General features: G+C 45.2%; 1 protein-coding gene across 4 annotated transcripts in view; it reads right to left on the bottom strand.

Annotated features, from left to right (window-relative positions):
- VAMP7 (vesicle associated membrane protein 7) overlaps positions 1–17066 on the bottom strand; it is a 37248-nt gene extending 20182 nt beyond the window's left edge. The window contains exons 1-5 of one of the 4 annotated variants that reach the window (XM_056808982.1): positions 16553–17066; positions 4342–4376; positions 4086–4240; positions 2282–2339; positions 856–993 (exon numbers count right to left, since the gene is read on the bottom strand). In XM_056808982.1, coding sequence (XP_056664960.1) covers positions 856–993; positions 2282–2339; positions 4086–4231 — 342 coding nt within the window. In that variant the 5' untranslated portion in view covers positions 4232–4240; positions 4342–4376; positions 16553–17066. The remainder of the gene's footprint in view (positions 1–855; positions 994–2281; positions 2340–4085; positions 4241–4341; positions 4377–16552) is intronic. The other 3 variants (XM_056808984.1, XM_056808983.1, XM_056808985.1) reach the window with 3 other exon arrangements.
- Between the last annotated feature and the right edge of the window lie 7701 nt (positions 17067–24767).

The raw sequence follows: 24767 nt of genomic DNA, 5'->3' as shown, positions 1-24767 counted from the left end.
GGAGTGTAGATTCACCAGGACCAAACAGCAAGGACTCTCCAGAGGCTGCCATGTTGCCCTTCTGACCCTGGCTCCCTGACTGGCACACTGTGCTGCTGACCCATTTCCTGGCAAAGAAGAGGACTGTGCTGACTGTCTCTGATGGCAACTGAGTCAGTGGGTGCTACGGTAAACTCACTGGTAGACTTGCTGCATTGGGAAGGCCGGGAAGAAGGAAATCTGAATCTTAAAATAGCTGCTAAGCAAGTAAGAGGACAAATGAAAAAGACAGAAAAAAGACTGAGAGGGGAAACTTTCGCCAAATGCAGTCCAGAGGATTATGTTCAGCTTTGTTAATGATGGGAAAACAGTTTGAACAATAAGAAGTCTCTCCCTCCCAAAGCTGGAGCTCTCTATTTCCGCAAGGCCACGGACATTCCTTTATTTGTTCTTCAGTGGCTTCTAACTTAAGTGCTGGCACCCGGGCTATTGGCACCAGGTTCAGGCCAGGAGAAAAGAAGGTGTGTGTAGTTCTGAGAAGTTCACAAGGAAAGCTAACCACAACAACCCTACGCTCAAGTCAATCATGTGTGTGCCACGATGACTGGAAAAGAAGCGTTAAGTGAAGGAACTTTAAGCTTGCCTGACTACTAGCAACATGTGTGACCCAGAGCCCGGAGTGCTGAGGCCAGGCGGGTTCCCACAGTGGGAGCGAAAGCAGCTACATTCCATCGTCTGCCTCCATTTGTCTGACTGACAAGGAGCTGATTCCTGAGAAGAGACCACAAACTCTGGATGACTTAGACCTCGTCACTGAACAAGTGTGGAGGGGAAATACTCAGAGGCGGCGGAAGGCAATGCTGAGAAAGCACTTACCAGTTGGGCAGCCAGAACGCTGGAGAACTCACTGTTCATGGCATACGGAAGGGCTGTTTGTGCTCTTGAACCATACGTAGTCTGGAATCTCTTCTTGATTTCATTCAGAAAGCTGAAGGCTCGGGAACGTTCAAAATCCTGAAAAGACACATCCACACAGTAGCATGAGCAAGCCCTGTTCCAGGGAGAATCTGGTAAAGACCTTGCCAGGTCCACTCTGATGACCGCCCAGCGAAAGCCACATCCCCAGCCTACTCAATCGCTACATCAGAGTCTCCAAAGAGCCAAAAGGAGAGTCCTGACTTTGCCCACTAGAAACTCTCCTTTACAATCTCCTCAGAAGGAAGGGTCACTTAAGGCTTTTCTTTTTCTCCTTCCTTTTCTTTTTTAAAAATGAAAGCAGGAGTGAGCGAGCGAGCGAGTGAGCGAGTGAGGCCTGGAGACAGGAGGTCCTGGGTTCCAATGTGGCCTCAGACACTTGCTAGCTAGGTGACTCGGGAGAACTCACTCAGCCCCCATTGCCTGGCCCTCACCGCTCTTCTGTCTCAGAACTGATACACAGTATTGATTCTAGGATGGAAGGGAAGGGGTTAAAAAGGCAAAACAAAATAATAAATTGGGAACTGACATCTGGGGGGAAATGGCTTAAGCATCGAGAAGGCAGCTGTCATGTCCTGTGCACTCTGCCTCGGGTCCAATATCAGAAAAGTGTTATTAAAGTCGAACCAAACTCTCCCAGCAAAGGCCAGAGTGCAGAAATAACACTCTGGCTGATCAACTCACTGATACCATCAGCAGAAGCTAAGAAATGGGGGTGACAGAGGACTGGCCTGATTTCACATAAACAGTCAATTTCTCAATCAGCCATCCAGGGAAAATGTTTGTCTCTGGATGGCTTTGCACGGCCACCTCACATGGCACAGTCTCAAGGAATGATCTGACCAACAGCTCCGAGGAGAGGAGGCAGAGAAGAGGGAGAGAGGCACGACGATCCGAAACCCCACATCTCATCAACTGCAATGACTGGGGAATGAATGGGGTCTCCGATTGCTCGCTCAGTCAAAAGCTTTGTTGGAAATCTTTCCGCACAGGTCAATGAACAGGACAGAATCCTCTTTGGGAGACTGACAATCTATCTGCAGGGAGAGGAGGCCTCCCAAACAACCCTCAACTGGGCTGTAGACAAAGCGGATCCCAAAAAAGCCAACCCCCGTTGTTTGCTGCCATTTGTCTGTGCCATATTTGCAGTGAAAACACGTTCTAAATGGCTGAATTCTGGCTGAGTTTCTGTTAATCTTGTAGTCAGTTTAGGCAAGTCTCTCTCTCTCTCTCTATCTATGCCGTGGTCAGCCCTCCATTTAGATGGCAATCAAAGCGCTTTGGGACAGAATTAGGAAATGCATGTGGGTCACGAGCAGGTACTTACATCATCTGTGATACAGAGATATACAATCCTGTCTTGACAGATGTAGTGAAAGAGATAACTGTAGAGGCAAAGGAAAAACAGAACTGGAGTTATCAGCATCCCAAGTGAAAAAGAAGTCTCTTTCTCTCCATGCTGGAGAATATGTAAAATACGGCTTAGGTCTGAAGCCCTCTCCTGACAGACAACACTATTCGATGCCATGTCATGGCTTAGGGTTCTTGACTTTGGGCTAAGGCCAGGGCACCCTGTGTCTGCTGCCCAGATAGTCAGCACAAAGAAATCCAACTCATTCCTACAGCACGGTCTCTTTAAATAGGGAGAACCCTGCCCTAGAACACTGACGCGCGTGTGTGCTGACTAATGTCTCGTTCATTATTTCAAAGAAGCATGAAGAGGAAGAGGAAAGGAATTGCAGAGAAATGTGTTCTTGTTCAGGTTTCGGAGGGAAGAGAGAGTATGTTTAAATTAACATGTAAAGTACAGAAAATGTTTCATATGGAAAATGTTGATTTACAACACGTAAGTTGTACCAAACAGGAACCAAAGCATAGAACAGCTCAACTGGTAACATGGTTTCTTTTCTTTTTCTAAACCTTTACTTCCTGTTTTAGGCAGAAGAGCGATGAGGGTTTAAATGACTTGCCCAGGGTTGCCCAGATGGATGGCAAGAGGGAGGGAGGGAGGGAGGGAGGAAGGAAGGAAGAAAGAAAGAAGGAAAGGGAGAGAAATGGAGAGAGAGAGAGAGAGAGAGAGAGAGAGAGAGAGAGAGAGAGAGAGAGAGAAAAGAAATGCAATATGAAAACTTTGATAATGGTATAAGGTAAAGAGTGTGAACTATAGTCAGGAGAAACCAGGTGGGCCTGTACTTATGTCACCAAGTAGCTATGTTTGGGAGCCTCAGTTTAAAATGAGGATAAGGGGACAGCTAGATGGCTTAGTGGATTGAGAGATTGGAGAATGGAGGTCCTGGGTTCAAACCTGATCTCAGATACTTCCTAGCTGGGTGACCCTGGACAAGTCACTTACCCCTCATTGCCTAGCCCTTACTGCTCTTCTGCCTTGCCACCTATACACAGTATTGATTCTAAGATGGAAGGTATGGGTTAAAAAATAAAATAAAATGAGGATAAGAATATCTAGGGCACACTTACCTCTTGAGTTGTGTCCAACAAATGAGTTGCTGTGCATGAAGCACCAATGTAAACAGCATCTATTACTGCAACTACCTTCTAAATGACCACCCTGGCCCAAAGATTCCCTAGAACCCAGCATTTCCCAAACTAAAATGCTCAATCTGGATCAATTATGGATCTAAAAATGTATATACAGGGGGCAGCTGGGTAGCTCAGTGGATTGAAAGCCAGGCCTAGAGACGGGAGGTCCTAGGTTCAAATCTGGCCTCAGCCTCTTCCTAGTTGTGTGACCCTGGGCAAGTCACTTGACCCCCATTGCCTAGCCCTTACCACTCTTCTGCCTTGGAGCCAATACACAGTATTGACTCCAAGACAGAAGGTAAGGGTTTAAAAAAAATGTATATACAGCCAATTTTTTGGTGTGAAAATAGGTTGAATCTCTTCCATTTTCCTCCAGACTTTTCCTGCCCTCCCTCCAACCCAAATCCTGTCAATATATTCAAGCACAGAGATAACCTGTGGCAAAATGAGTCTGGGAAACACTGTTCTGATCTACAAATCAGTCCTGGGTTATTACTGGCAGCCAATTGGCAGACCCATCCAAAGTGGTGTTCTGTCCATCACTATGAAACTCATTTCCCACCTTTCCACCATTCCCAAGTAGGACTCACTTTCCATGTGAATAGGTGAGCTTGTTATTCTCAGATGGTATTTTAGCCAGAATCTGCTCCGTCACCTCCAAGAAATTTCCGCCACACCAAGCATGCTTGGCAAGGATGGTTGTGCCTCTGGCCACAACTGCAAAAAGGATAGCCATGCTTTCGATCTGATAAAAGAAAAGGGAGGTGAAACAATATTTCTGATGGAGAGACAACAAGCAGAACAAGACACATTTTTGAAAAGGACCAACATGAGAATTTGTTTTACCTGGCGGTATATTTGGTTCCAGAGTTTTTCCCAACCTTGGAGGAACAAAAAAAATGGTTGAAAGCTGGAAAAATAAAACTTAATTTAAAAAATAAAGAGAAGGAAACAATAAACTGGGGAAGGGGGGAATTATAGCAAATTTCTCAGATAAAGGCCTAATTTCTCAAATAAATAGAGAACTAAGTCAAATTTATAAGACAAGCCATTCCCCAATTGACAAATATGGTAAAAAAATATGAACAAGCAGTTTTCAGACAAAGAAATCAAAGCTATCAATAATCACATGAAAAATGTCCTCAATTCCTCCTGATTAGAGCAATGAAAAGGAAAACAACTCTGAGGTACTACCTCACACCTAGCCAAAATCACAGTAAAGGAAAATGATAAACTTTGGAAGGGATGTGGCAAAGTCGGGACACTAATGCATTGTTGGTGGAGTTGTGAACTGATTCAACCATTCTGGGGGGTAATTTGGGACTGTGCCCAAAGGGTGCTAAAAGACTGTCTGCCCTTTGATCCTGTGATGCCACTACTAGGTCTGTAGCCCAGAGATCAATCAATAAAAAGGGGGAAGGACCTTTAGAGCTTTAAAGAACTGTTGGAGTCAGAACACATATCAAAGCAGACTGTTTTCCACGTTAGTTTCTGTTTTTACTTTGGGGTTTTGGTTTTCTAGAAGTATTCTCTTACAACAATGCCCAATGAGGAAGTATATTTTGTGGGATAATACATGTATGACCCAGGTCAAATTGCTCACCATCTCTGGGAAGAGGAGGGAGACACTTTGAATCTTGCTTGCCTTTGAATTGAGAACACATTAAATAATCAATAAATGTGCATTTATTATTTACTTACTGTGTGGTAAAGGAAAGAAAGCACAGAACTAGGAGAAAAAAGTATCAGTGATTTAAGTACAAGCTGGGCAAAATAATTCACATTGAAGAAATCAGGGAGGGGTAACTAGTTAGCACAAAGGATAGAATACCAGAACTGGGTTCAGGTCTGGATTCTGGCACTTCCTGGCTGTGTGACTCTGGGCAAGTCACTTAATCCCAATTGCCTTGCTCTTACTGCTCCTCTGCCTTAGAACTGATACTTAGATTCTAAGAAAGTAAGTGGTCTTTTTTTAATTTAATTTTTTTAAGGTAAAGGTTTAAAAAAATCAGTATAAGTTTCAGGATGAAAGCTGAATGATACTCAGTGACTGCAAAGCAAATGCAAAATTGGAAAGTCGGGGTGTGACAGAGACCACCATAGATTTATATTACACAATCTCAACTGGGCCATCACTGAAGTGAGATGATCACCTCTTCCCAGACCTTCGCAGTGGAGAACCTAGGCTCACATTCTGCTGGAAAAATGTAAGGCTGTGTGTTGAGAGCTCTCTTTCCCTTTTCTTCATCTCACATCACTTGGATGATGCCCTCCTCTATCACCTCTTCCTTCAGCCTGGGCTCCCCCCATGAGGCAGGAGGTCCTTTCTTCGCTCTATAAGCACAAGTGATTTCATTCCAGCCTGTCTTTTCTCATAGATTTTTGCTTCCTTCATCATCTCCACTCTCTCACTCATCTCCAATCTCTTCCTGTGTGCAAGACTCAAAACTAGCAGACCCCAAACTCACTCCAGCAACCATCTCCCCCCCCCTCTAGTGCTGGAGAGACCCAAAATCCAGGCTGTGGAAGTGTATTTGTGGGGGAGGGGAGGGAGAGAGAGAGAGACAGGGGGAGGGAGGGAGATAGGGAGAGGGAGGGAGAAGGTGAGACAAGGAGAAAAGGAAAGGGAGAGAGGAAGGGAGAGAAGAAGAGAGAGGGGGAGAGGGGAGAGAGGGAGAGGAGGAGAGAGGGAGAGAGAGACGGGAGAGAGGCAGACACAGAGAGAGATAAAGACAGACAGAGAAAGACAGGGAGAAGGAAAGAGAGAGACAAGGGAAAGAGAGACAGACATGGGGGAGAGACAGACAGAGGGAGAGAGGCATTCACAAAGAGAGACAGAGAGAGATAAAGACAGAGACAGAGAAAGACAGGGAGAAGGAAAGAGAGAGACAAGAGAAAGAGAAACAGACATGGGGGGGGGGGAGATAGAGAGAGAGTGTTGGAAATGTGAAGAGCCTGTGTAACAATACTTCACCAAGCCTGAGAGAAAAAGCATAGCATCCAGCTGGGACCAAGTCAGTCCTCAAGGAAGTCAGTTGGAGGGGACATCTAGACTGGTGAACTGTGAATAGGAAATCACCATCAGAAGGGAGTGTGAAGATTGGATTTAGCTATCTCCAGATTGCAACAATGAAGATACTTAGCTCTTCCTTTATTGTGAAGATTAAATTGTAACCCCCTGATTATAACAATGAAGATACTTAGCTCTTCCTTTATTGTGAAGATTAAATTGTAACCCCCTGATTATAACAATGAAGATACTTAGCTCTTCCTTTATTGTGAAGATTAAATTGTAACCCCCTGATTTTAATGTCAACTAGAAAAAACACAGAACTATTAAATAGCCAAAATCACTCTTTAATTAAGGGCTAAAGGGGTTCGGCACTAAAAACCCTCAGCGCTAATAGGCCATGACAATAGAGCTGCTCACTCCTGGCGACTACACAGAATCCAGATTGAACTTTGGTCGCTCTGGTCACTGACCCCTGGGAGTGCCACCGACTCAGGATGGACTCTGAGGAACAAAAGAATTTGGGGAACCTATAGACCATTTGGGGAATCCAGGGGCAGGGAAAGATGATTGACATTACTATAGCTACAAAGAAAATGGGAGTGTTCAAACTACACTGACAGGATACAACCAAGCTTGGAAAAGGAATCATAGCTAGAGGCTAGGGTGTAAGAGAAGGGGCCACTAACAATAGATACTAAAGGATGGTTCCTGCTCAGGTGTGGATCTTCTTGGGAAAGGTTCTAATACAATAGAGGAGATTACCTAAAACAAAGAGGGTCCTTAGCATATGCTTATCTCACCCAACCAGGATTGTCATTCCCCTAAGGGTCTCCCACCCAGTCTGAAACTGCTAACTTGGGATTCCCTTCAGGGTAGATTTCCATGGGAACAGGGAACAGATACAAGCTTTGGGGTCTCCAATCTACAAGCTAGTCCTGAAAATTGGGGTTCATCAGATCTCACTAGGTAACAAGTTTGGGATTCCTAGATTCCATGTTGACAGTTACAATGAAGATACTTAGCTCTTCCTTTATTGTGAAGATTAAATTGTAACCCCCTGATTGTAAGAATGAAGGTATTTAGTTCTTCCTTTATTGGGAAGATTGAATTGTAATCCACAATCTATTTTTAGATTTTAATCCCCAAAAGGTGGTAACTCAGTATTTGAAGTAGATCTACCCATTTTAACTACAAAAATTGTTAATGAAACACAAAAGGTATAACTAACCACAAAAAGGTATAAACACCCATTTCATGCATTGAGTGGGAGGTCTGTGACCCACATGTGAAAGAGTGGGCAGTCCTGGAGAATCTGCTGTGATTGGTAGACATGAAATTTAGGGGAGGTGACACAAGAGAAAAAGGTCTTTAAATAGAGGAAACAAAGGCTGAAGAGACAATCAGTCACCTAGGCTTGGAGTGAAGGATCAGTCACTCGGAGCTGGAGGGAAGACAGACACTTGAGGAGAGACTGGAAGACAGACACTCGGACTTGGCTATGGAACTGGACCCCTAGGGGAACTTGTGCAGGAGACCTCAGACTGCTTTCCTTTTAGATGGTCACCTTTGGTGAGTGAAAGGCTGATTTAGTGATTCCGCCTTTCTGGAGGCATGAACCTTCAAGAAAGGCCCATCATCTTGAGACTCTTCTCCCTGATTAGGGCCTTAAAATTTCTACCTGGCTCAGAGGAAGCTGGAGTTTTCTCTCTGTCCCTCATTCCTTAATATCTTCTCTATTGTAAATAAACTACCATAAATTATATTTCCTTTAGTAATTCATTTTGGGATTTAAAAATTAAATCCCTGGTGACCACCACTAATTAATTATATTGGTCCAACCACAATTAAATTTAACAGGAGTCAATAAGTGAATGCAAGGGGAGTAAGGGTCTTCTGATTTTTATTTTTTAAAAAAAGACTGAAATGGGGGGGGGGGGTAAGTAGGTGGCTCAGTAGCTAGAGAGCCAGGCCCAGAGACAGGAGGTCCTGGGTTCCATTTGGACCTCAGACACTTCCTAACTGGGTGAGCCTGGACAAGTCACTGAACCCCCATTGCCTAGCCCTTTCTGCTCTTCTGCCTTGGAACTGATACACAGTATTGATTCTAAGACAGACAGAGAGGGTTTTAAAAAAGAGACTAAACTTATCGAAGATTTCAGAAAGATGAAAACTCAAAGGCCTTGAACACAAGCAGATAAATCAGCAAAAAGAGAGATGGTCCTCAGATCCAGTAAGTGAGTTCGGCCATCCACGAACAAATCCTGCAAAATAAAGGAAAACAATCCGACGCTGGACAAGGCAGAGGAACCTATGGAGTTTAGGAACATAGGCCCTGAGTGGTTCAAAAGAGAAATAAGAATTATGAGAGCAGAACTGATGGCCTGCACAGCAGAAATCACAGGCAGAATAAGGATAAGTAGAATCTGCCATGGGCAGCCTCCCCAAAGAAACAAGAGAACAATAGATCGGCAACACAAAAAAGGAGAAGTGAAAGATGGCCCAGAAGAAGAGAAGCAAAACCCAAGAACATTGAAAGAAAATGTGCTCATTATGCAAGCGAGCCCTGGACCTTAAAGATAGGACACAGAGAGAGAGGCAAGGTTTCTCAGAAGAGCACAACAGGACAAAACCTTTAACAGCCAAAAGCAGACAACAGTGGGAGACAACTGAGCAGAACTGCTGAATATGAACAATGAAGTACCAACAAAAAGGACTCAGAAATTGTCTCCAGAAGAGAAAAATGGAACCCCAAGCTTTAAGGCTACACCTAGTGTATGTAGGTGATTCAGTTCAGGAAGGAGTTCTGCAAGGAATCAGGAGAAAGGCCTTCAAATGCGAGGCAAAGGAAGGGTGAATAAGGCAGGGCTGTTCTGCACCCACTAGAAAATGTAAGAGGGCTAGACAGACGGTCCTGAAGAGCCATAACTCAGTGAGTTTCCCTGCAAATCGGAGAGAAAGTATACGTGAATGAAGGTAGGAGGTTCAATGATAAGAGATGTTCAAATACATTTTTAGAAAGAAAACCAGAACCGAAGAGATAAGTTTGCTTCTCAAACAATACAAGAAGAGTCAATAAATGTGGCAGCCAAGGACAGCAACAGTAACATAGTAACAGCAGGAGAAATGGGTAAAGGCAGAAATCTAGTAGAGGCATCAGTGAAGAGGGGCCAGTGGGCATTTGGGACAGAACCTGGAAATACGTCACCTCCTCCAGGTGAATTCTTTTGTTGTAGTTTGGGGGGCTACATTGCTACACAGGGGGGGGTGAGGGGGGGAGTATAGAGATCAGCTGGTGACATGCTGAGGCCAAATCAAGGGCTAGCAACAAGGGAAAGGTGACTTGGGATCTCAAAAAGAGAGTAGCCTACAGGGGAGTAGATAAGGCAGGGGAGGACTGAAAAGTTGGGAGGAAAGGAAGAAGGTCTCACTTTGAAGGTGGGAGGGGGCACCACTGAAGAATGCTCCTGGGGGTGAAAGCTATTCTGGGACCATGTGCCAGGTCTTGCAGCCTGGGAGATTTGGAGCTAGGAAGAAATCTACATATCCTACATAGGTGGGGAGGGAGATGGAACCCCTAGGGCACCTGGGGGAGTGGGAGGGCACAGACCCAAGGAAAAAAGGTAATGTGGGAGGGTATAGGTAAGTGATGGCCTTTATAACGATGGACATAGTTGGGGAGGAGCCCTAAAATAGAGCAGTGTTTTCTCAGACCCCTGCAATAATTGGCATTGTTCTGGGAGTGAAGTACAAGGAAAGGGAAAATCCTTGAGGGCAGTCCTACAAGGTGATAGCAGAAGGCACCTAGAGGGCAGAGCCTAGAATGGCTACCTTGAAAACTCTGACTGCATGAAGAATACAAAGAAAAGAAAGAGACCAGGGATCATAGATTATAGGGGCCATGGATGAGGATCTAGGGGAGACAGAAGAAGATGCATAATGTGGAAAATGAGAGCAATTCTTTTTGGAAAGGGGCTCATAGTTGAAGGGGAGAAGAGGGAGGCAGAATCTACTTGACTGAGAAGAAAAAAAGAGGAGTGAGATTATTCAATCAGAAAAAAGCAGGAGAGAAAAAGAAATGATTAAGAAAAAACCCTCCAGTGTATGGCAGGAGGTAATTCGACACAGACAGGAGAGAGCCAGCAGAAATAAGAAATAGGGCACCTTAAAAGTGATTAAAGTAAGTACCTCCAGGCCCGAGGACTGTGTTTACATAAAAAGAGGGAGAAAAATATAACCCAAACTCTTATAAACGCCTTGGGATTAAACAATCTGATAAAACAAAGAAAACAAAGCCCTGCAATGCTATTTCCAAAATGAAATAAAAAACACAAAATGAAACTGAGAAGATAGGAAAAAAAAATTAATGTATCAAATGAATCCAAAAATGTAGGAGTTGCTATCAGGCAAATCAAAACAAATGTTTCAAAAAACCCAAGGGAACTATTTTATGTTATGAAAGGAACCATAGGTCACAAACCAATATTGGTGATAAACTTTTATGCCCTCAAAAATCCCCAAGAAGACACAGTAGTAACATGACAGTGTCAGGAGATGTCAGTATCCTTCTCTCGGCATTGGATAAGTCTAACAGAAAAGCTTGGTAGAGGTGGGAGGGCCACAGGTATCACACACACACAATATGTTTTCCAACTTTTTCAATGTATTGATCAGCTGCACTGATTCCCCCTCCTCCCTTTTCTAGTAAATACTATCTGTCTTACAAGATGGCTTTCTGGGAGGGGAAGCATAAAGAGAGGGATTCTTGGGTTAGCTATGGTGATATATAAAAATAGAGACTATCAATAAGAACTTATTTTATAAGTGTTATTGAAAGAGTTTTAAATATATCTATGTATTAAAGGTACTTTTCCAGTTGCTATTATTTTTAAATGTGCATCAAAGAAGAAAAACTATAGCTATTGTTGCCTCACTTTGTTTTTTTCTTTTCTCCTTTTTTCACTTATGTAATTTTTAAAAATTGGACTAAGTCACAAAGAAATGGGCTTAGAAACACAAGGAGTCCTTCAGAGCACAAGATGATGATAAAATCAACTTTGCGACAGATTTGAGAGCAAGAAAGGAGGTGAAGATGACTCCTGAGTTGACAGTCCTGGTGACTGGGATACTGGTGTCCTTACCAGTAAGAAGGAAGTCAGGAAGAGGGGAAAGCTAAAGGTTTTTTAGACTTGTTAAAGTTAAGATGTATACAGGATGTTCAGTTGGACACATCCATTAGGCAGATGCAAGTCTGCAGAGAATAAGAAGAGAGTGAGAGAAAGGAAGTTGAGACAACTACCATATACAGGAGTGTCATCACAAAGGGGAAGAGAGATCTGGAATGACAGTTCGTGGGCATAGATGGATCAAGTGAGGGCTTCCTGAAGGCAGCAAAGCAAGGGCAATTAGAAAATGAGGAGAGACTGAGATGAGAGATGTATGGAGGGGGAATGCAACCTGCTGGAGAAGACAGGATAGAATGGGACCAGGGGTGCATGTAGAGAGGTCTGCCTGGGCCAGGAGAGGGGACACCTCTTCACAGGAGACTCGTAGACACAGAAGTAGTGGCAGAATATATGTGGGACATGTGAGTTGAGGAGAGAGGAAAAGAGGGGACTCCTGGAAAATGGCTTCAATTTTTCCAGGAAATGTAACATACACGTTAGTATTCTTAACTGAGAACGAGGGAGGAGGCACCATGGGAGATTGGAAGAGAGATGAGAAAGTTTGGAAGAGCTGTTGTATAGAGAGGGAGGGACAGAGGGGGTTGCCAAGCAGCAGTGAAGGGCCAGTTGAGGCTATAGGACATAAGTTCAAGGCACGGTTGTAAATTTTTCCAGCTTTGTAAGCAGCAAGGGACTCAAGAGAAAAGGATGCTGGAGAGCTAAACTCATTCCCAAGGGGGCTTTGATGATGGGGAAGGGAGGAGCATGGAGCTAGTGTAGGGCCGATGGCTTAGGACAGAACTGAAAGGTGGAAGTGTGGAAAAGAGGTCGTAGCAAGGGGCTTAGGGTGGTGAATGATAGGCGACTGGGATCAGAAAAAGGAATTCGTGAAGATGGAGATGGGGCATTTGTGGGTGGCGGCAAGGTCAAGGGCATGGCCATCTCTGGGTAGCTGAGGCAGGGTAGAGAAGTAGGTCCTAGGAAATAAGTTGAGAAACCAGGAGTAACGTGTTTTTATTGGCTATCAACGTGTATGCTGAAATCCCCATGTGTGAGGACTTACTTCAGTATAAGCTCTTCATAAAGCTTCATTTCATTCGTCCATTCCTACCCATCCATTTCCATCACCTCTGACACAAGGCACACTCACCCTGTTCGGAAATTATTGCGCCTAACTTTGCGGACCCTCTAAATGCCGGCCCCCGGGAAGATGGCAAGCTGGGCAAAACCTCTCATTTCTTTGTAACCTGGGCATCTGGCACTCGGTGGCTTTAAGACCATTGGCAGAAGTTAACTGAAATGAGTGGTTAAAGTGAATGTTTGCAAAAAGAGTCCAATATGAACTGTGGAGCGGATGGAAAAGGTGCTTTCAGAGGAGACACTGATCTTTAGACCTGACCCTGGTGGGGATTCCTTCTGTTGGAGTATGCTCATCGGTTACCAGTTTTTTTAAAGCTCTTACCTCTTGTCTTAAAAGAGATGGCATTGGTCCCAAGGCAGAAGAGGGGAAAGGGCTAGGCAATGGGGGTGAAGGGACTTGCCCAGGGTCACCCAGCTAGGAAGTGTCTGAGGCCACATTGGAACCCAGGACTTCTCTTCTTTAGGCCTGGCTCTCAGTTCCCCGAGTCACCCAGCTGCCCCCACTAGTTTTGTTTTTAATAAGGGATGGGGGTATTGGAGAGAAGATGGAAGCTTGGCAAAAACTAGCCACTGAAACGAGTTTTAAATGCAGAGAAGGAAATTCATTATGAAGACACACAGACACGTAAGAGAGCTTTGAAAGAAACAGTGAATTTATTGTAACTTAAAGAGCTGGCAGTATGGATTCCGAGGCACATCAAAGCTCACGTAGCACCGCAAATAGTGGCCAAATGTCACTTAGGGCCAAGTAGGTGGGCAGGCCATTCTTGGTCTGCTATGTGTATTAAAAGGGCTTCTCTTGATGTCTTTCCCCACCATAGCCATTCAGAAAGGGCTCGAATGGGTTTGTAAACACTGCCAACATTCAGGTCTGTAGAACAAAACTGGCCTTTCACCGCAATGACAAGAACCCAACGTTTCTGTTCAGATGTCCAAACAGAGCCCACCCTTATCATTAGAAGCTAGCCAAGTTGTTCAAGGCAAGCGACCACTCGACCACTCTACTGAACTGAGTCCTGTGCCCCCACTCCCGCCAGGTCCTGAACACTGAACACTACAGAGTTTGGGGGGGGGGGCGCTACATAAGCCGTCTAGTCAGCTCAAGCTTTGGTTGTTTTTCTGAAAGGATACAACCATTGCCATGGATACCAGCATGGAAGGGATGGGACTGAGCAAGTGTTGGCATCACCAAAAGTATTTTTTAAAGAACTACTGGGGGGGGGGGGATTGGGTGGCTCAGTGGATTGAGAGGCAGACCTAGAGGTTCTAGGTTCCAATCTGGCCTCAGACACTTCCTAGATGGGCAAGTCACTTGACCCCCATTGCCTAGCCCTTACGCTCTTCTGCCTTGGAACGGATACACAGTATTGATTCTAAGACAGAAGATAAGGGTTACATAAATAAATAAATAAACTACCATGAGGGGAGGTGGGAGGGGGGAGAAGAAATGTTTTAGAATTCAATCAATATCAACCAATGAAACACTTAGCAAACCCTAGCTAGGTGCCAAGCTGGTAAAACTAAGGGAGAAAACTCAATCCCTACTCTCAAAAAGTTTATCCTGAAATGGAGTAGGACAGTGGGGGTGGGACCCAGGGACAAGCAGCAGGAAGTCAAGGAAACCATCACAGGCATGGGCACCAACCAGGAAAAGGCAATCTGGGGATGGAGCAGTACAGGAGAAGGAGGCCAACGGTGCTGGACTCTAGATTACGCTATGCAGAAGGAAGGAAAGAGACAAAAGATGGCCACTTCCAGGTTCTCATCCATCTCCATCCCTCAGTAACCTTTTCTCTTTTGGGCCATTTGGCCTGGAGTCAGGAACATCTGACTTCTAATGGACCCTCAGATCCTTCTGAGCTGTGTGACCCTGGACAAGTCAATTCACCTCACCTTCCAGGAGTGTTGTGAGTATCAAATGAAGTAATATTCCTAAAGGGCTGCTATTAGCACAAAGCACGTGCTTATAATTACTACTGATGTCCATACAATCTACATTTTGCCCCCAATCAAAATCCTGGTACTGTTGTCCACACGACCCCCCTCCCCATCACTCCCCTTCCTCAATGAGTTGGGTCCATGGCTCACAGTCTTTTTCTCCTCTCCAACTCCCGACTCCATACTAGGGAACTTCAACCAATATACTGACTCCCCCTCAAACTCCCTAACCCTCCTGAGCCCCACACAGAGATGGTCATACCCTGGATCTTGCTGTCAGTGGTACCCACTGTCAATGTACATTTGGGAATTCAGAAGTCCCCTAATCTGATCATAACCTCTTGGCTTTTTGCCTCTCCCAACACCTTCCCCTACCAAATTCTCTTCTTCATCCACACAGTAACCCCTCAGTTCTCTCCCAGGTCATCTCCCTTGCCCTAACCACTCTCTTGATTTCTCTCCATCTTGGTGAATCAATTCAACTCTCTGCTGGCCTTTCTGGGGGTGGTCCCTCACCCGGATTGGTCCAGCTAAGCTTTAGTCTTGGATCATTCCCACCACTCACATGGGCACTGAACAAAGGTGGGGAAAATCACTCAAGTGTTCTGAGCGGGCCCACTGCAGACTGATGTTATCCTACAACCTCACCTGGGGGCCCTCCTACTCTGCCTTCCTCATCCATTCACTCGCCCTCTCCCAAGCCTTTATTCTCCTCATGATTCCCCCTCCCCCTACTCTCTCAGCCTCATAGCTCACAAGAAAAAACTGACTTCCTCTTTCCCCTTCTAGAGGCACTCGGGAGCTCCTGCTCCTCACCTGACAAAGTGGCCGGCCTTACTCCTGGCCAAGGCGGCCCCCTCCACTTGCCCAACGCCCCACCACTTCCAGACAACCCTCCCATCCCCGGTGAACTATTAGCCTATATATCTCCAAGAGGCGCCTCCATTTTCTCTCCGCTCCCTTCTGAACGCCTCCACAGTCGGCCTTCTCTAAAGGGATCAGGGAGCCCTTTTTTCAGCCCTTCCCTCCTTGACCTCTCCTCCTGGACACTTTCTCCTCTTGATTTTCCTCCTACCTCTCTTCTCTGCCCCTGGGCAGGTGTCCTTCAGGGTCCTGCCCCCTTCTCCCTCCAGACTACTTCGGCTCCTCTGGATCTACTGGTCTACTATCTGCAGGCTGAGGATGCTCCAGTAGGGTCTCCCTCTATGCGGACCTCCAACTGGACATCTCGGATCGCCCTCGGGGGGGTCCAATAAACCTCTGAAACTGGAGAGCACAGCCCGGAGTCCTCACCTCTCCTACCACGAGTCCCCCAGGCTCATAGCCTAGAAGTCAGCCTGTCTGTCACTTCTTAGGGAAAACCTTGGGTGGCCAGAATCCCCACGCCGGCCCTCCGCCGCCATGGGCGCCTCTCTATGCCCCTAGGTCTGGGCAGCAAGCGGGAGCGTCAGTCCAGCCCCAGCCCCTTCAGAAACCCTTACTTGGCCGGCCACTGCCCGGCCCGCGCCTGATTCCGAGGTTTCCCCTTTAATTCTGAATTAAGGGGGGGGCATAGACGCCCCCACCCGCCCACATCTCGGACAGGCTGGACCCGGGCGCAGGAAGGAAGGAGGCGGCTCGGGGCAGGGCCTGGTGACCCCTCGTACCGCCCCTCGGCCCCCCTCCCCGCAGGCCCCGCCCCATGAAATGGATTGGGGAGAGGGGAACCGGGGAAGGGGAGACGAAGGTGGCCGCCCCCGCCGCCCCGGGCCCAGAACTCCCTGCCCACGGCGGCGGCGGCTGTCAAAGAAGGGAGGTCACCTACCTCGGTGGCGGCGGTGGTAGCAGCAGCAAGGCGGCCCCAGGCAGCGGCGGAGTCTCCGCCAGTCGGCCCAGTCCAAAGCGCTGATGGCCGGGTCGGACTGCTGGAGGTAGAGGCTGCGTGAGCGCGAGCGATGGAGAGTTGGGGACGGAGACCCTCGGCGGGGGTCCGACGGGGCTAGCTGACAACCGACCCGGCTAATGGCGCTCCCTGCCGTGACGGAGCTCAGCGACCTGGGAGGGGGCGGAGCAAGCTAGACCCCAAGCCCAGGTCCGAGCTAGCGCCCGGGATCCACTGGCGAACTTCCACCCGCGGCCTTCTGGGAGAGGCAAGGGGGCGTGGCCTCTCACCTTCTCCGCCTTCTCTGAGGTCACAGTGCATGATGGGACTTGTAGTTTGTCGCTGCGGCCCGCCTGACTGCCTTAGAAGCAACCATAGGGAGTGGCCCTGACCGAAGACTGCGGACTTCCGCTAGGCTGACCGGAATCAGTCCCCTCGGCTGGGATGGAGGAATCTCGAGGTGACCAGAGGTGGGTGGAGCTCTGCGCTTGCCTCGGGAAGCCCCACCCACTTGTTAATTCCGCCTACCGTATTGCGGAGAGCGCTGGGCTCAGCTCCTCAAAGTAAATAAACCGCGCCCGATCCCCAACAAGTTCCCAACGGCGAGGACTTTCAGTTGTAGACCAAGTCCCAAACCCGAGTCTTTGCCCTCACGGCCGCCCCATTCAGTGGTAAGGACGATGTGGAGTTCAGCCAGGGAAAAGGAGGCGTCTACATGTACCCTATAGATTCGGATATCTGCGGGACGTGCCTGTCAATCAATCGGTCCAGACAGAGCATCCACCAAATGGCGGAGAGGCCGCTTCTCTCCTCCAGACGGAGCCCGGGTCCGGCCCTGAAGGTCCTAAAGTAGTCTTTCCCCCAAAAGGATGCACTTATTTCCTGTCAACGATAGAGCTACAGATACTGTCAGTGTCTTGGTCCCCAGGCAGAAGAGCGGGAAGGGAAGGGCCAGGCAATAGCACTCTTGGGCCCCTGGCCCAATGCCATTCCTTTTAAGACAGAAGGGAAGGAAGGGCTTTTGAGAAAGGAGTACACTCACGTTTTTAAGAGAGAAAAGGAAATGCCCAGCTCAGGGGCTGTGGGAGACACACTCTAACATTAGCTCCACTATGGAATGTGGAATCCAGTGGGACAGGGAACTGGAACAACTTGGGGACCTGTGAAACTAGCCATCATGGAGCAGCAGGGCAAGTGCTCTGAGAAACAAGACCCAGAGGGCAAGGAGCCCTGCTCACAGGCTGCAAGTAACTGACCACCCACTGAAGGGCAACCTCCCACTCCCTCAGTGGCAAGAAAAGGCCAAGCGGGAGGAGGGAGGCCCCACAGCCCCCCCCCCCCAGATGAACCGGGTCCTCCCCAAAGAGCCAGTGGCACAATCCTACAAGAGGGCAGTCTAGAACCCAGTAACAAGAGCCAGTCCTTAAGTAGAGCCCAACCCAGAAAGAACCAGCACAAGGTGGAGCAAGAGAAGGCCCAGGCAGAGTTCAGTGAGAGAGTGACTGGGGGTTCCAATGGCAGCGGTAAGATGCCTCAATGGCAGAAGAAAGGCCTTGAGCAGCACGGAGGCAGCATCCAGGACATCTTTGCCTGACCAATAAGAGAAGAGCTACTTAATGGGTCCTGACCATTGAACACAGCTTGGCTTAGGACAGCCCAGGGGGGCAGTCAGTTGTTTTATATTTGTCATTTGCTAGCACATGCCTGTGTAGTGTGGGTGTGCACATTACTGGGTGCTAGAACAAGCAAGATGGAGAAAATCTAAAAATCACAATCTCCCCTGATGATGATTGGGGGACTAGTCTCCCCAATTGATCACTAAACATAAGCATCCTGCACCCCAAAAATTTCTAACTACAGGTGTATACAAAAATTTTACCTTCTAAGAGGAAAACTGCAATAGTTAGAGATAAGGGGGAAATAGAAGAGAGAGAGACAGCAAAACCAATGCTTGCTGGATGCATTGACAAAAGCCAATTAGAGGGCAGTCCCCTTTGGCATAAGAGTGTTCATTCAAAATAAGTGTTCAATCAACCTTCAGTTCAATCAACTGCACCCCAAGGTTCATTCTGGATCTTCCTGTGGTATAAGAGTTTAGGTATCTTTCTGCAAACAGTTCATTCTCTGGATTTAGGAGTTAGGAAGCTTCTTCTCCGAAGATTTTTCTCCACCAAAAATTTTACAATCCCCCCTAAAGAAGGTGTTGAAAAACACCCAGTTCAGCTGAGGATGCAAGGTTTAGTTATGGGTGTGTGTGTGTGTGTGTCAATTAAAAACAAAAACAAAAGAAAGAAAAAAATAATGAAAGAAAAATTAAACCCTTTTAATTTGTATATATGTATTTAAGAAGAATTTAAAATCAGTATCAAAATGTTGAAAATTTATGAATAAAGAATTTTGAGTAAGCAAGAATAAATTTCTAACAGGCCCTTGTATTAGGGTCCAATTAAAGTAATTTCTAATCCCACAAGTCTGTAGGACAGAATGAAGTAATATTACCCATTTGCAGCCAAGGCTACAGGAAGTTGCCATACTATAGGAAAGAAAAAAGAACCACATTTTTATTTTGATAGGGAAGTGTCATTCCCTGGTCTGATTTTACCTTCATTCTCAGGGATAGAGGGAGCCAGGATGATAGCCAACCTTTGGTACTTGTCTATAAGTATTTTCATGAAGAGTGTGATACAAGGAAGGCCTGTGTCTTAACGTATGTCAAGTGTTCCAACCTTGAGTCTCACACTAGGTTCAAGTCCTTAGTATTGGCTTAGAAGTGCATCAATCCTACCTGGATTGTTTTTTTTTCTTTTTTTGACCTGTGTGCTCTTTTGGCACTGTTCAGGTTAAGTCTGTGCTCCTTTTTTGATCCCGTTTCCTATAATTAGACACAAACATTAATCACAGTCCCATAACAATTATCAATAAATGGCAGGTTCCCACAGGCTAAAGCTGTTTGGGTGTGTATTAATATTATAGCAATCATATATATATATATTTAAACTTGTTGTAGAATAAAAATTAATATTGATTGTATGTACCTTAAGTATAAGAAATGAGAAAAGGGAAAAATCAAATATTCTATTAAAGAAAAGAAAAGTAATGATAAAAATAAGGAAAAAGAGAAAGAGAGAAAAAATATCAAGGAATTCAATGTGTTAGGAAAAAAAGCATCTACTTGTCAATGGATTATTATGTCTAATGCATATATAGGATACAGTCAATCAGTTTCAATAGAAGATGCTCTCTTTACATGTGAGCAATGAATCCAAGAGTCCTTCTCTCCGATTTTTTTTCTCTGATTTTTATAGATGTTGGAGTAGTTAACAATATTTGGAATGGTCCTTCCTAGGCAAGCTGAGTTGCTCCCATACACTGGAAGTTCTTTATATACACCTTGTCTCCTGGGTTCAGGTCTAGTTAAAGTTAAAAGTCTAATGGTCCGGCTTGTACTGCAGCTCCGGATTCATGGAGTTCATGCAGTTTGTGCTGTAATTCCTGTATATAGGAAGCAATAGTAGTATCTCCCCCTAATAGTGATGTATATGCCATGGAGAAAGGCTTAGCCTGTATAGGTGGATGTCCAAAAAGCATCTCAAATGGTGAGATGTGTAGGTCTCCCCTAGACCTGCTTCTAAGATAAAATAGTGCCAGAGGGAGAATTTCAAGATATTTTAAATGTGTTTCAGTGCATAATTTTCCAATCATACTTTTAAGTTCTCTATTCATCCTTTCCACTTGGCCCGAGCTCTGGAGATGATATGGAACATGGAATTTGGGAGTTATCCCCAAGCAAGAATATATATGATTTAGAACAGAATCACTAAAATGACTTCCTCTATCTGAATCAATACATGCTGGCAGGCCAAAGCGAGGAATAATCTATTTTAAAAGCACCTTAGCAACGAAAGCCACTGTGGCTCGGGCCATAGGAAATGCTTCTGGCCATCTGGTCTACTATGACTAGACAAAATTTATATTGTCCAGCCTTTGGCATTGTTATAAAATCTATCTGCAGTTGCTCAAACAGTGAATAAGCCAGAGGACGCCCACCAAAGGCTTTGCCATGAAAGGCATGTTGGTAATATGCCTGGCAGGTAGAGCAGGCTGAACACACTTTAGAGGCTATCCATACTCTCTTAACAGAGTCCACGATGCCCTGGGTACCAAAGTGATCATTTTTATGAACAGATTGGCAAATTTGGTGATAGAAACTTCTAGGGAGCAGGGGCTTTCCTTCAGCTGACAGCTATACTCCATTTATCTGTTTTGCTTTGAATTTTTGTTTCCATTTTCCCACTTTCTTTTCAATATAGGAAAGTGATAAATTTAAGTCATCAGTGGTTGTTAATGTTAAAATTAATTCAGACCCTTCTATTGTGATATCAAAATCACTTTAAAAGACTGATATATATTAATTTAAGGTCGCCAAGGAATTCAGCTATGTAATTCCTAAATGAAAACTCAAGTCAGCAGTCAACCTTTTGGAGTTTTTAATTACAAACAGGAGGAAGAAAGGTATGAGAGAGAGAGAGAGAGAGAGAGAGAGAGAGAGAGAGAGAGAGAGAGAGAGAGAGAAAGAGAAAGGGGAGAGAAGGGAATAGGACTTAAATACCCCCTCTCCTTAGGCTGGGCCAAAGGCCCAAGCCCTTAGATAGCTGAGGCAAAGAAAAGAGATCAGTCCCTATCACTCACGTGACCAAAATGGAGAAACAGTCTCAGGGGCCTCCACCTCCAGACTCCTTCAGAGCAAAACCTCCTCAGAGCAAAAAAAAAAAAAAAACTCCTCCCCTGTCCTCAGACCCCGCTATCTTTAAATCAACAATCTAAGTCCCCTCCCCTCAGTTCTCACATCTACCAATCATTGTCCATGTCTCCCCTGTGCCAATGGTGGCTCTAGCTTAACCCAGGACCGCTCAGAGGTCTGTGGCTTTGCACATGTCTGTTGAAGGTCATATTCTCAAATAATTAAATCTTGATCTTTGCTGCAGCCCTTCCTAAATCCTGTTACTCTAAGTAGGGTGGAGATTGTATTTTCCAAGACCTGGTTCTGTCATTCCAAGTATCTCTATTGTATCAATTCTAAAATCAATCATGACTCAAAGAACTTCCTGTTCTATGCTTAAGCATAGGTCAAAGCCCTTTCCATTGTTTAGCAAAAGGTTTCTGTCCTAAAGTAGTCTTAAGTAGGGAGGAGAAGGACCCTCCCATGCCAAGGGTTTTCACATTCCAATAGAGTTCTTAATATCAGTAGGAAATTTTTCAAGTATGAAGTTTCCCAATGGGGAAATTTCCAACATTCATAAGTCTAAGAAATTTTAAGGTTTACACTATGGATGCTAGCTTTGCAGCAATATCTGCCTGGTCATTTACCCTAGAGACAGGGTCAGTGCCACCTGTATGGGCAGAGCAGTAGGGCTTCAGGCAGCTAGAGAGCAGAAAGAACTTCATTAATAATTTCTGCATGAGTTATGGATTTTCCAGCTGAGGTTAAAAATCCTCTCTGGAGCCATAGCATCCTGACTGAGTGGAAAATGCCAAAAGCATATCTAGAATCCATACAAATTGTTGCCTTTTTACTCTTGGCAATTATACAGGCATGTTTCAGAGCTATGAGTTCTGCCCCTTGAGTGCTAATATTGGAGGGCAGTGAAGCTGACCACTCAGTGGCAAATTCTGTGACTTTAGCAGCTCCAGTGTAGTGTATGCCATTCCTCATAAAAGAAGAACCATCAGTAAATAAGACCAGATCTGAGTTGTTTAAGGGAGTGTCCAAGAGATCTTCTCGAGGCTTTTCTGCCACGGACACTAGTGTTTCACAATTGTGTGATGTTTCTCCTGAAGTTGGTAAATCTGGAAGCAAGGTTGCAGGGTTAAGGGTTGTACAGAGTTTTAGAGTAATATTTTCATTGTTTAACAAGGTTATTTCATACCTTGTAATTTGCTGATCAGAAAATGCCTGTGTTCTATGCCTTAGCAACAATGCTTCTACCTCAAGTGGGCACATGATTGTTAATGGGCATCCCAATACTAGATCAACAGTTTTTGTCACTAGTAAAGCTGTAGCAGCCATGCCTCTAAGACATGGTGGTACTCCTGAAGCTACTGGGTCCAGCTGGGCTGAATAATAAGCAACTTGGCGCTGAGAAGGTCCCAAAGTTTAAGTTAAAACACCTAAAGCTACCCCCCTTCGCTCATGTACATACAAAGTAAATGGCTTGTTGTAATCTGGGATGCCTAGAGCAGGGGCAGACAGGATAGCCTGTTTTAGGTCTGATAGAACTGACAGGTGTTCTGGCTCTAGTTTAAGTGGTTCAGGGATTGAATCTCTTGTAAGTGCTATAAGGGGCTTAGTAATTTCCCCATAGCAAGGGATCCATTGTCTGCAAAACCCTGTTGCTCCCAGAATTGCTCTAAATTGTTTCTTAGTGGTAGGAGCACTCAATTTTTGAATATTTTCAATTCGCTCAGGAGAAATAGAACGGGCACCAGCTGTCAGAATGAAACCCAAATATTCTACTTTGGGGAGATACCACTGAACCTTATCCTTTGAGATCTCTTTGTGCAATTCCAAAAGAAGGTGTTTACTATCTTCCTGGCATGCTTCTGCATCTGTTGAAGCCAAGAGTAGATCATCTACGTATTTGATTAATTTGCTGTTTTTAAATTTGTATCTGTATCTTGGCTCAAAATTTGTGCAAATAAGCTCAGGTTATCTACGAAACTCTGTGGCAAATGACTCCAGGAGTACTTGCATCCCTGTCAGGTGAAAGCAAAGATATGCCTGGAGTTCTCATGTATGGGTATGGAAAAGAAGGCTAAGCACAAGTCTACTACTGTAAAGTATGTAGCTATGCTAGGAATAGAGGAAATAATAGTATTGATGTTGGAAACTACGGAGTGTCTCTTTATAATGTGATTGTTTACAGCCCTCAAATCCTGTACGAATCTATAGAGGTGCTTGCCATCAGGCCCCCTTTTTGATTTTTTTAACGGGCAGGATGGGTGTGTTGTATCTATATTTACAAGGGATTATTATTCCCTGGTCAATTAATGAGTTAATTACTGGGGTAATGCCCTCTATTGCCTCCTTTGAGAGAGGATACTGAGGAATGGAAGGAGGTGGGCTGGATTTAATTTTAATTTGCACAGGAACAGTTGATTTAAGTAAGCCTACATCAAAAGAAGATGTGGCCCAAAGAAACTCCGGTATATCTGTAGGTATTTCAAAGGTGGGAGGCTCTTTTGTCTCCTGGCTCTCTGAGAGAAGTACAGGGAGTATATTTAAGGATTCCTCGGGCACTTCCAAGGACATAGAGCCATCTGGGGTGCACATTATTGTGGCTTGTAGTTTGTATAGTAAATCCCTCCCCAGCAAGTTTGTGGGAGATCCAGGAATTAAAAGAAAAGAATCTTCAACAGTTAAGGGTCCCACGCATACCATGCGAGGAGAAAGTTTTGGAACCTTTAACAATGTTCCTGATACAACTACTACATTTAGAGAGCCAATAGAGTCACAATTCTCATCTGGTTTGCTTACCAAAACTGACCGAGACACCCCAGTGTCCAAAAGACAATCATAGTATGAATTTCCCACCTTTAAATTGACATGAGGTTCCTTACTATTTGGGGCAGAGTGTATAGGGATTATTGGCATTAAAATATCAGACTCTGGAAAATCAAAGGTTTCACTCTTTGATTCCAAGGCCCTCCCCCCTCTCCCTTCATACCTTCATAAAGATGCTTGGGCAGTTTTTGGGATCCCCCACACTGTTGGGGGTTTTCACCCAGAGTATAGCGTGAATGAGCTCCATTTTTATATATTGTTGTTGGGCATTGTTTTGGGTATTATCATTTTCCTCATTTGGAGCACTGTCATTATTCTGATTGGTATTACGGTTCCTATAGTTTTTATTTCTATAGTTATTATTTCTAAAGTTGTTATTATTTCTTTTTTCCCATAGCCAGCTCCTACAGAACATCATTGCATGGCCTCTCTTCCCACAGAAAAGGCCTGTTAATGATTTATCTGTGGATTCCTGCAAAGGGGCTATGGTCTCTCCCTTATTTTTCAGTTGTTCTTCTATCCTTTCAATTTCTTTCATTAAGTCTTCCACTGACTTACTGTGTGTCTCAGGTCTTTTTGCACAACCCTCATAAACAT

This window comes from Monodelphis domestica, chromosome X (assembly GCF_027887165.1).
Source record: "Monodelphis domestica isolate mMonDom1 chromosome X, mMonDom1.pri, whole genome shotgun sequence".
NCBI classification, from domain to species: domain Eukaryota; kingdom Metazoa; phylum Chordata; class Mammalia; order Didelphimorphia; family Didelphidae; genus Monodelphis; species Monodelphis domestica.
The sequence above is the reverse complement of the archived record's forward strand: the minus strand, read 5'-3'. Positions and strand labels throughout refer to the sequence as shown.